The sequence below is a fragment of the Temnothorax longispinosus genome, chromosome 1 (genome assembly GCF_030848805.1).
Source record: "Temnothorax longispinosus isolate EJ_2023e chromosome 1, Tlon_JGU_v1, whole genome shotgun sequence".
Lineage (NCBI taxonomy): Eukaryota > Metazoa > Arthropoda > Insecta > Hymenoptera > Formicidae > Temnothorax > Temnothorax longispinosus.
In genome coordinates, this window is record NC_092358.1 from 10,803,756 (window position 1) to 10,816,163 (window position 12,408).

Genomic DNA, 12,408 nt, shown 5'->3' on the forward strand with positions numbered 1-12,408 from the left:
TTTCACCAATTAGAATTATTTAAGAATTATTTAAAGATGCATGTCTTTAATTAATATCTTTTAATTAAATAAATAAAATTGTAAATCTTATTTCTGTTTTGACATATTGTCAATATTCATGCTACTCATGTCTGCTTTATGTTCGAGGGAAATTATTCTTTTGTTTTCGAGGAAAGGAAATAAAATAGGGGATAATATTAATAGAAACGGAATTTAATTTATCGATATGTGGTTGCATCAATAATTTATACAAATAATGAAATTTTTCTATACATATATATATTTTAATATATATTATATGTATAATAAACACGTACACACATTTATAGTTTAATTTTATTTACATACATATTACAATTGAAATTAATTTAGTTTATTATTCATCAAACAACGATGTTATCCCTGTTTGGTTGTTGATTCAAATCAGATAGGCCGATTATAGGTATGCTCTCGATAATCTCATGAATCCAATTGGTGTACATAGAAACCTGTAATAAAAAAAATATAATCTATTAGTATTTTAAATAACATAATCTATTAATATTATAAATAACACAATCCATTAATATAATGAATGGCAATTATCGCGAACAAAGAAATATTATAGGAAATATAACAAAAAACATTGACAGACTTCACTTAAGAGAATAGAATATAGTTTGCAGATAATAAAGTTATAAATATATTACAGATCGCTTTTAATATATTTATTGATATAAATTTATGAATATATTTATGTTAATGTACCTTCGTAAAGACAGCATAAAAGTTCGGATCACATACATTGGTGCCCAATCTCCGTGGACTCACGGAAACAACTCCGTGAACTTCCCAAATACTAGAATTCGGCCGCTGAAGCACCAAACCCCCGCCGCTGTCTCCATTACATACCCCAGTACCATTCGCCCATCCAGCGCAGAAGGAAGTGTAAGTTAAATATTTTCGAAAATCTCTGTTCTGGTTTTGACGACACTCGTCGTCATAAATAATTTTCATCGTAGTTACCCTCAAAACTGGACTAAATGTGTCATTCTCCGTCAGCCCCATGCCTGAAAAATTTCTTAAATTTTAGGAATTGTTAAGGAAATCTATATTTGTTGTTAAACAAATAGTTAATAACTTGATTTTTAAGTTTTATATTAGTGGTTTTCAAATTTACTGAATATTTTATTTTCAAGCAACACACGAGTATAGTACAATAAAAGTAAGAATATTAGCTTCAGAAAAAAATATTAATATTTTTTCTTTTTTCTTTTAAGAAACAATAATAATTGTCTATATTATATTAAGCAGTATGTGTATAAAATAAAATGAAGAAATATAAAGAATTTATTAAACGTATCAAATAAAAAATTTGATAATTATATTATCTAATAACCTTGTTTTCTCTAAGTAAAAACATTCAATTTTCTCGAACTTTATTCTCTAACTCTATCTAGATTTTTAATGCAAAATTTAAACTTACCGGCAACTAATCCAAGTCCACCGTTTCGCTGGTATTCCAGTAATGTTTCATCGGAATGCCAAGGAACGCAAACTGGCCCAACAACCGAGTTGATAGTCGCAGCTCTCTTTAAAATCAGCAACGCGATGTCCGAGCCGTAGTTACTCTCGTGATCTTGATACGCGTTCTGCAGCTCGATACTTTCCACGTCGATCACCTGCGCATTTTCTCCTACTTGACTTAAATCACTCGAGAGAGTCCCTAAAGCGACGCGCATCGTGTCCGCCGCGGTCTTCCAAACGCAGTGACCGGCAGTTAACACAACGCGTTCTCCGATCAACGTACCGCCGCAAAAGAATCTCCATTGACCATCTTCGTGCGAAAAGAGGGTGGCTTGCCATGGCAATGTCTCTTCCTCTTCGACGCGCCACCCCTTTACGATCAATGCTGCCGCTAAGAATGTTAACATTTCTTGTACAAGTTAAATAAATTTAAAGATTTACTAACAAATGCCGTTTTATATTGATAAGAAAAATATTTGCGCTATAACGATAAAAAAGAACAAAGGACATATTAAAAACTTCTAAAACTCTTCGTGTATTTCTTCCAACTACGACGATTCTAACGAAGCGGTTGAACGATTCTGATTAATTAATTCCATAAGTATGACAACCCGTCAATTGTCAAACCTGTAGAGTCCCTCATCCCGCAGATAGGAGTACAACTCAGAAGCGATTGACTCCACGTGCCGTCGTAAAGGCACATAACACTGGACGATCCTTTGCTACGCTCGTAAAACGCAGGACATTCGAGGAAAACCCGCGTGCCAACCGGGAGGGGCCGGTCGCAAGGCAGCCACCCCTCGTGAGGACCCCACATCGCCTCGCATCGTTTAATCGCATCATGTGTCTCGGACAGCGCCGGGCACGTTATTCCTTCCGTTTCATTGCCTGAAATATGTTGCACACGATCAATCGTAAGTTAATAATTTATTTGGACAATTTATAGATAAAAAGAGTCTCATTCCGTCCTAGAACACCGGTGGTCCTCGTGGGAAGAATGTTAGGTACTTACTGAAGGTACAACTCGGAATACCGGGAAACCAGCGGTTATTCTGACAATAAATTTCACTGGCACCTTGCAAGGTGCCTTCGACGTCGCAGGCGTAATCGAGGCGCGTGAGCTCGGGAACAACCTCGCCCGGCCGACATCCAGAGCATCCGCTCACGCTATAATGGGTGCCCGCTTTCGCGGCGGGCAATCGGCAGGCACCTTCGGGCAGCGTTATCCCGCACAGAGACTCGTCCTCGTCGCTCCAATCGTGGCAATTAAGTCGAGAGTTACATTTCAGCTCCGACCGAATGCATCCGCCGTAAGCGCAGCGGAACCAATTTTCAGGACATCTGTAAAGATAAAGAACAATCGGTGATCTTTATTGCGTATAATCTCGCGCGAGCAGTAATTTTTTCGTACTCTGAAAATGCTGGAAATGGATGTTTCGCGAAGAAATTCTCGTTATTTGAATAAGATAACGGATACTAATAAAAATATTTAATTTTTGATGAAATATTAGTCGATCTCCTAGAACCAGTTGTAAAATTTCTCTTACTATAAAATTAAATTACGGAGAAAATTAAATTACTCGATCGTGAATCATACTCGGCATACGTACTCACGTGCTTCGCACAATTTCGCGCTCTCATCAGATGCGTCTGCGCAGTGCCGAGTACCGTCACACACTTTAGCTATTGGTAGGCACTGCCGTCTATTCTCGCATGCGAATTCTTGGTCTCTAAAGTAAGAAATAAACCGTCGGAATTTTAACTAACAATTGTTAATCAAGAAGAAATAAAATTCCTTAACCAACCGGCACTCGTATTGTGAACATTCTTCTTGATCCTGACAATCGACAGCCGCGCACGTGCTCGAGTCTTCGTCGGTGCCGTCGACGCAATCCTTCACACCGTCGCAGGCCACTTCCTGATGAACGCAGCCTCCGTACGCACAACGGAACGTGTGCTCGGGACACGTATATTCGCGGCAGATCGTCGCATTCTCATCGCTCCCGTCCGAGCAATCTTTATAGCCTGATAAAAAGCGGAGAGAACACAGAGATAAAAATTTCCAAGTTCAAACGAGTACACTTGTCCTTACGTTGCGTGACCTTGTACCGGCTCATGCAATTTTGCATTAAATCGTCGTCAAAATTAATCTAACGATTACAGACCATTGCACACCTCGGCGAAAGGTATGCACTCTTGATTAACAGTGGAACACTGAAAATCCCTGTCGGAGCAAACGTCGTTAGCATCTCGATCGCAAGCGATCTCGTCGCTGGCGTCCACGCAATCCGCCAGACCGTCGCATCGTGCCGCGCGACTCACGCAGGCACCGTAATTGCATCTGTACATATGCGTGGGACATCTGCAAAAACGAGTTAATACAATAATACAGAATATTCCTTAACGATTATTCGAGTTACCAGCATATTTTATTAATTGCATTGAGAAGAATATTATGCTTGCGCGCACGCGCGCGTGTGTGTGGAGATTGATTTGCATATATGTAGACTTGCATTTTTTCTTCGCAGATAAAAATGTTTTAGCAGAAGAACGCCACAACGTTGGAATAAAAAGTCAAATATGCAAAAAGTATTTAAGACTTTTCTCAAGTATTAGAATGTAATCATAATTAAGTAAAAAAAAAAGGAAGCTTTATCTGTGCTTTAACTATTTTATCTTCAGTTAGGAAGAATATCCGGTTCTTTGCGACATTCCTTGTTTAGTGACTAATGGCGAAAGTTAACGGGAAATATCTTCTTACACAACGTGACGACACAGTGTTCCGACTTCGTCCGACGAGTCCGGACAATGAGGGATACCATCGCAAACGTTCGCTAATGGCATCACGGTGCCGTCCACGCAAATAAATGTCAATGATGAATACACTTGGTTATTCTCTTTTGTGGTAACGTATATCCTATTAAATCCTGCAAACTCGCGAATATTAATGATCCTCGTCGCGACTACGTTCACCGCGCACGTTCACAATGTACCCTCTGACATAGAGATTAAATATCCTCAATATAATCACTACGGTCCACTTTATTGTATGCAAACGTACCGAGCATCGTTATAATTAGTGTCGTCAATGCAATCATCCCTATAAAGAGTAATTACTATTTCTAAAAATTGAAATTATTCTTCTCACAAAACGCAGAATTAAGCGAACTTAGCTATCGGCTCTATATATACTCGTAGTTATTTGACAAATTATTCTGACACTCGTCCGTGCATAATTTTTATAGCAGTACGGGAAATTGCATATTTTGTTCGTCCAGTCACAATAGAATACCGTATGAATGCCGTTTCCCTATTATCGAAAACAAAAGGGTGCAGATTGTAAAGTATTGTGTTACACGTTGTGTTTCCAATAAAAATGGGTTTTGCGTTGATCATTTTCTTTCGGACGATAACGAAAAGGTTCGGAATCAGAGTAGAATAAGATATTATTTTATAATTCAAGTGAGTTACAAATTTAACTTATGCTCTAAATCCTTCAGAATTTCGTTTTGTGTACATAGATACATGTGCTCTCAAGTTTAGCTGATCTATCTTTTATTTATTGATCAAATAAAGCCCTACAATATTTATTGACTGTTGAAAAGTTGTGTGTATTGTCAACTAAAAATTATACCTCTTGGTACAAATAAATCTTAAAAACGTATAAGATCAATATTTGTTTTCTTTGTATCAGAAATCTCAGTAGAATTTACAGACTCAAATTAAAAAAACTAACAAACGTTTCATCCTCGTAGAAGTGTTGGCGTTTAGTCATCAATAGACCCACTACTTTCATGGAAAGCTATCGTCATCTGCAGATAAGCGAGTAATTCGTTGTTGCGCATCTTGGAATATTCGTCATTAACGATTTAACATCTTTCGTCATGACGTCATTAAAGAAATGTCAATGATAGGAAAGATAGTTACGAAGAACTCCTGGGAAAGAAAATGTGCCTTAATAATAGATTCAAAAATAAGAAGATGGAGATTGTGTGTGTGTGTGTGTGTGTGTGTGTGTGTGTGTGTGTGTGTGTGTGTGTGTGTGACAATGATTTAAATCACATATTTGCGCCCACGTACATAATCACAACTCAAACTTCCGATTAGTGTAACATAAGAGTTTCTCCTAATTTATTTAACTTAACTTTTTTAAACTTATTTATGCATAATTATACAAATGTATTATAATTTATTTACAAATTTATGTCGTATTTATTACAAAATTACATGTAGAATTTTATCGGAGACTTTATCCTGAAATACAAATCGTCCGAAATAAACCTGTGATGAATACGCTGTTTCTACAATCGATGGTTTGCGCCAATAATCCGATCCCTGAAGGATAGGACAACATGGTTACACAGAAATGGCGATAATAATACAGCGGTATATGTATGTATAGGGCGTGTGCGTTCGTTATCGGAGGCTTCTTATCACTCGGTTCGTGTGAAGAGGCACACCTAGTTCCTCTTTTGCAGTTCACGTTGAAAAACGGTTCAATCATTTCAGTTCGTATCAAACTCTCACTGGATATTGCCTCCAGATCAGCAATGAGGAATCTCGTTTGGGTAATTCTGCTCGTTGCCGCTGCACGTGCGCAATATAAATGTAAGTAAATTTATTTTATCAAAATTATCTATTTACCATATTTTATTATCTATCTACGCGCAAAATTAAAAATGCAGAAACTGTGTAGTTATATGATGAGTGTCATGTTTTTATTATCAATTAATTTAATAAAACTTTTTAATGGTACTTGTAATAATATTATTAAGTATATGTAATATTAAATATACGGGTTTAGTTTTTACTGCATTTTTCCGGGAATATTCTGCAAATCAAAAAGCATACCATTTTAAAATGCGTATCTTAAGCTTCATATGCCGTGGCAAAGTCCGATTTGTTACGTATTGATAACGAAATCAATCAATAGTGCTCATAGTAGAATCATGAAAAATATATATATCTATAATTTTTTAAACAAGTTACAGTTTTGAACAATAAAAAATATATTATAGATGAGATAGAGTATTACATTAATTTTTTTGAATATGTATAAATTAATTAACTATTTTTACTATTTTATACATTATTTTTATATAAAATAGCTAAGAAATTTTTGTATTTGTAAATATTTGAAAGTTACAAATGATTCTGAACAGCGATTCTAAAAAAGAATTCTTTAATCCTTATTAAAAAGATAAATTTTAAAAATTTATACTTAATAGATACGTTTTTGTGTCCAGTTAAGATGCGTGACAGCGTGAACATTTAAAATGTGATTAATTTTTTAGAAGTTTGAGTCAGAAATTTATGATAACGCTTATTCTTTGCATTATTAGACATTATCAAGCATCAGATAAGCAGATATCTTGAGAATGATCAAATTACTTGATTGCAATTGACGTAATATAGTCTTGCCGATATAAAATATATTACAGTTGTTATTTTATGTTATAAATGTATACTGATATTATTAAGTAAAGATATTATGTAAGGCATCTAGGCAATGTGTTTAAAAGGATTACAATTTACAGCATTATTTTATATGGATATACCCATATTGCTGTATAAAGTAATATGAATATTAACTCTATAGAGTTAATCTGTATTTATTTCGTATTTATGTTTAACCGCCGTTTTTTATATCATATTTATTTTATATTATATCATTTACTTTACTATCACACTTTTCGAGAGTTTCATTAAATTTTTATCTCTTGATGCATCATAAACGGCCAAAATTAAACTTGAATTCGGTAAACGCATAAGATCAAATATTCGAGATAGTGATAACACTCTATGAATTATCTTGATTAAAGAGAACTTGAAGTAAACTTCGATCAAATCGTCGATAAAAATATGATAAGCATTTAAAATGTAAAATATTAGAAAATAAAGGACATTTCGCCATTATTATATTTTTATCATTTTTAATACGTTACCTAGTTAAATTACCTAATTAAATTATTTCTCTGTCTTTCTCTGTTTTTTTCTTTCATAGCTTATATTTTGATGGTTTCTAATGAGCGACATTATCAAAAGCTGATAAATCTCATTGGTAACTGTTATTGGTAAATGAGTTATTCTATGTCGATCGATTCGCGATTTTTCAGACAAATTCTGCGCACCCCTCGATACAGTAAGCGAGTCTGCGTGCTACAGTTTACAACGAGGAGACAGCGAAGTGTCATGTTTGCAAGTGCAGGACAACGCCGAGTGCGCTATCCGCTTAGCTGAAGGCCAAGCTGATTTCGGTGTCTTTAATGCAGAAGAATTGTTGTTGACGCATCAATTCTATTCATCTCACATACAACCCATTCTTCAACTGAGGCATAAAGATAGGCAGGAAGGTAGTCTTTCAAAAACTTATAGAAAAATGTATATAATAAAAAGTTATTATTTATAGGCGCGACGTCATTAGTTATATACATATAGACAAAGAAAGCAACTTAAATTTAATTCATAATAAATAAAAAAATTAAAATTAATAGTAAAAATTAAATTACTAGAGATCAATGCGTAAAGAGTTTTATCGAGTAAAATTAAGAATTTTAAAATTAGTTCAAACTTAAAATATATAAGTAATAAAAATTAAAACATATTCCTTAAATGTTTTTAAAATATCTACTACTTTTTTGGAACTACAAATTATCATTAACAGTCTCCTCTGAAACTGACTAAAAATTAAAGCCAAAAAATTCTGAATTTTGTATTTTTTAATAATTTCTTATTATTGAGCATTAAATTGAGTATTAAAATAACTATTACGATATTTTCTTTATTATTGGCAAAAATCTAAGTTTGGGTTATGTTATTGCACATCTTGATAAAAAAAATATATGTGTTATAAACATAATTTAACTTCTACAGAGGAATTTGAATTCCAAACGGTGGCAGTGGTCCCCGTAGATTTGACGCAGCAAAACATACTCCCTGGTGAACGTCTAAAAAATTTGAAAGATAGTGGCTTTTGCCATCCTGGTTTTAGCCAATCTCAATGGTGGAATGATTATATTCTCAAGAACTTTGAAAACTCAGTGAACCCTCTGCAATGTCAGGATGATGTAACCGCTATCGAAAACGAGATCATAAATCTTAAAAATTTCTTTGGAAAAGCTTGTAGGCCGGGCGAATGGGCTGCTGATAGCGCCGTCGATCAAGAACTAAGTAAGTCGATTTACATATTAAAATAAACTTATTTTCCTTACCTTAAGTATATCAATTATTATCTATTACAAATTTTTGCTTAAAAAAAGATGACTTCAAGATATTTTAAAGGTAACATACATAAATTCAAGAATAAAAATTGCACTATTTTGAAAAAGTGTATAATCAATAAATAATATATTTTTCAGAGAAGAAATATCCAGAACTGTGTGCTCTTTGTGACAACGAGGTAACTTGCAGTTATGATAATATGGATCATCATGGACATATCGGAGCTTTGCAATGTCTAGCTCGTGGTAAAGGTAAAGTGGCATACGCAGCACTCAACTACGTTCAGAATTACCTCAAAGTAAGTGAGATACTTTATCTTCATTTAAGGACGTTCTCCGGTGGCAGTTGTGCTCAACTCAGACGCACGGAGTAATGATATGGTTGACAACTACTTCCGTGCGCAAAAGTCTGAAACTCGTCTAGCCGCGCAGTTTTACTCGATCTGGCAAATTTTTGTTCCGTTTCCATTTCTCCAATACCAATCATAAATGAGTACGTCCTACTTGTCTATTGAGCATTCTAAAAGTAAATAATAATGGATCATAAAGAAAAAAGATTAAATAACTTGATTTAAATAACGTTGCCCATAAGATCTTGACGTTCTCTACTTAACCTATATGTCGCAGCGGTAGCAACGTTGTCAAGTCTCGCAGTGATCTCTCCCTCTCCCTGCCTCCGAGCAGACGAAAATTATGTCCGATAGTGTTCTTTAGACGACTATTTCTCAAAAATAAATACCGCTTGCTATATCAAACTTTATTGTCATACGTTACTAATAATATGAGGCATCTTATACTATTTTTTCAAAAAAATTCTAAGAAAACTGTACTTATTATTCATTAAAATGTCCGTGTCGAGAGAGCTCAACATAGGGATCCTGATGTGTTAAAAATCGGAACTTTGAAGCTGAATATCTCAAATTTTAGTACCGAAAGGGGCATTGAATAAAACGCCTACGTATAAACGTGTCGAGAGAGCTCAACATAGGGATCCTGTGTTAAAAATCGGAACTTTGAAGCTGAATATCTCAAATTTTAGTACCGAAAGGGGCATTGAATAAAACGCCTACGTATAAAACGCGTTTAATTAAACATATACTGAAAGTTTAAGAAAATTTCTAAGAAAACGATTTTGCCGGTGAACGTCCTTAAGAAACGATTACAGCAATTCTCCTAGAATCAACGTGTATAACAATTATTAATTATTTATATTGAGTCTTCTCTTTATGCTTTATATTAATTAATTATTATGTTTCAGAGAAATGAATCGTATCAGTTTTTATGTCCAAGCGGCACCGTTCTTCCTTTATCCACTGAAAATCCTTGCGCCTGGCTCAAACAACCGTGGAGCGTTGTTGTAGCTAGAAAGTAAGCAAACAGCAACGAAGATCAATGAGAAAAATTTTTCCTTTTATTTCCCGAAAATATAATTCTGAAAATTATATAAGTTATTTAGGTCTCTTTTTGAAATAATCCACTTGAATATATATATCTTAATTATATAATTCCCTTTTTTCAGCGACATCGCAGAGTCTCTAAAGTCTAAATTGTTGACATGGCTGAAACCTCCTCATACCGAACTTTGGCTAATTACTTTAGACAGTATTATACAAGATGACAGTTGGGCCTCCGAGATAACCGAGAAAATGTCCATAGCTACGTACTTGAGCAAGGGAAGAATCGTTGATATCGACAATATTCAAACTTGCGGCAAACACATTCGTTGGTGCACAATCAGCGATCTGGAGACCAACAAGTGCAAATGGGTGGCGAAAGCGGCGAAGGCTCTTGGTGTGGCACCGAGCATTTCTTGCATGAAGTCAAATTCCACGTTTCAATGCTTCCGCGATATACAAGAAAATCGAACGGATATCATGGTCATTGATTCTAATTACGGTTATCTGGCACGAACGTAAGCAGAAAATTTCAAGTATCGACGAAACTTTGAGCAACATTAAAATTATTTGACGTTTTTCTTACATTTTGCTTGCAGGGTTTACGACATGTCAACGGTTCTATACAGCGAAACTGATAATGATAAGAATAGTGTGACACTCGCGGTGGTGCGTGAGCCCAGAGGCGACGATTACCCCATAAAGAGCTTTCACGATTTAAAGGATAAAACAGCATGTTTCCCTGAATACGGCGGACTCACCTGGTTGAGTTTCATCAACACGGCTAGAACAAACGATATCATTTCGTCTAAATCCTGCGACTATCCATCGTTGGTGTCCGACCTGCTGTCGGGCGCTTGTACCCCCGGAATCGAAGATTCCGACCACTCGAGCACCGCCGTCCCCTCGGACATAGCGTCCAAGCTTTGCTCGGCTTGCAGACATCAAAATAATACATCCTGCGCAGGGAACGAAACTAATCACTATTACGGTGACAGAGGGGCCATGCGATGCCTTATTGAAGGAGCCGGCGACATTGCGTTTGTCGAGAAGGCGAATATTCTCTATGGTAAATGTATATAAAAGTTTAAGAAATCATCTATTACCATTTAATTTCAAAGATCAGTATTTTACAAAATGTGCTTTTAATCTGTCAATTTTTCATTTTCATATATTAATGGAAACATCTTTTCTTAAGTTTATTATTATATAACTTTTTACTCGTAATTATGAAAAATATCTCTAACTTGAATTTAAACGCGTCGTGCACTATTCTTAACATTTTTTTTATTTGATAGTTGGTAATTATTATATTTTTGTTATACAGTCGACTACTTCGCCATCGATTCAAATATGTACCGTGTTTTGTGCAAAAATGGAAGTTTGGCCCAAAATCCAGGGTTTACTGTTGACGAGTTCTGCGCACTATCGGTAACAATCGACAGTGAGGTAAATAACTTTCTTAGAAATTATTTAATTTTTAAATTAAACTACGTCATCGTGTTTAATTAAGAAATTAAATATTTCTGTTAAAAATCCTTAATATTATTAATACACAGTAATTGTGCTATAAGATATTTTAATTATAATTAATTACATGTAAAAAACTTATATAACGAAAACAATGAAAAATATGCTGATGTAGAACAAAAAACAGAAATATCAATTTCAAAACGCTAAAAGACTATATAATGTAAGCATTAAATGTTTAACATTTCTTTGCACAAATCGAATAAATCGCAATGTTCTTCCAGATCGTTGGTCGTAGGAAGGATAGCGTGCAAATTTCTAGAACGGATACTATTCTAGCCTTATTAAAAATGGAAGATTGGCTAGGATATCGTGTAAAAGCTCGAAGACCAATTCACATGTTCGGGCCATTCAACGACACAAGAGATCTTCTCTTCAAAGATTCCTCGTCGGGTTTGGTTTCCTCATCGTCGATGAAGAAAACAGTGCTTGCCTATAAAGAGCTTTTCAGTCACGTCGAGGAGTGCTCGAATGACTCTTTCGCGGTCACCGCTAATTTCATTTTTGTAGGCCTAGTCGCACTTTATCACCTTCTTTCCAGTCACGTACGCTAATTTTCTCTGCATTGTTAATTCCAATATTTACAATATTTACGTAATATACAATTGCCATATGTACTTTTAAGTATAATGGATGGCTAAGCGTTGACCAACTTTTTATTGACCTTTTTTTAAATAAAAGCACCACTACCATATTTCCTTATTTTGGAGATTAGAATAAAACATTATTATTACTTTTCTATATTCACTGAATTTTTA

General features: G+C 34.9%; 2 protein-coding genes across 2 annotated transcripts; one reads left to right on the forward strand and one right to left on the reverse strand.

Moving 5' to 3' along the window:
* Positions 1–130: 130 nt before the first annotated feature.
* Positions 131–4,482, reverse strand: LOC139817875 (modular serine protease-like; the record flags this gene model as incomplete). The annotated part of the gene is made up of 9 exons (XM_071786158.1): positions 131–488; positions 748–1,049; positions 1,466–1,897; positions 2,134–2,394; positions 2,519–2,847; positions 3,117–3,236; positions 3,312–3,531; positions 3,672–3,868; positions 4,268–4,482. Coding segments are annotated over 9 exons (2,181 nt in total), but the record flags the coding sequence as incomplete, so codon positions are not given.
* Positions 4,483–5,955: 1,473 nt separating this feature from the next.
* Positions 5,956–12,393, forward strand: LOC139809616 (transferrin-like). Its single transcript, XM_071772635.1, has 9 exons — positions 5,956–6,114; positions 7,623–7,859; positions 8,380–8,676; positions 8,865–9,025; positions 9,985–10,094; positions 10,246–10,638; positions 10,720–11,189; positions 11,448–11,569; positions 11,875–12,393. Exons 1-9 carry the CDS (start codon positions 6,057–6,059, stop codon positions 12,202–12,204), a joined length of 2,178 nt encoding a protein of 725 aa, XP_071628736.1. The 5' UTR covers positions 5,956–6,056; the 3' UTR covers positions 12,205–12,393.
* Positions 12,394–12,408: the final 15 nt, after the last annotated feature.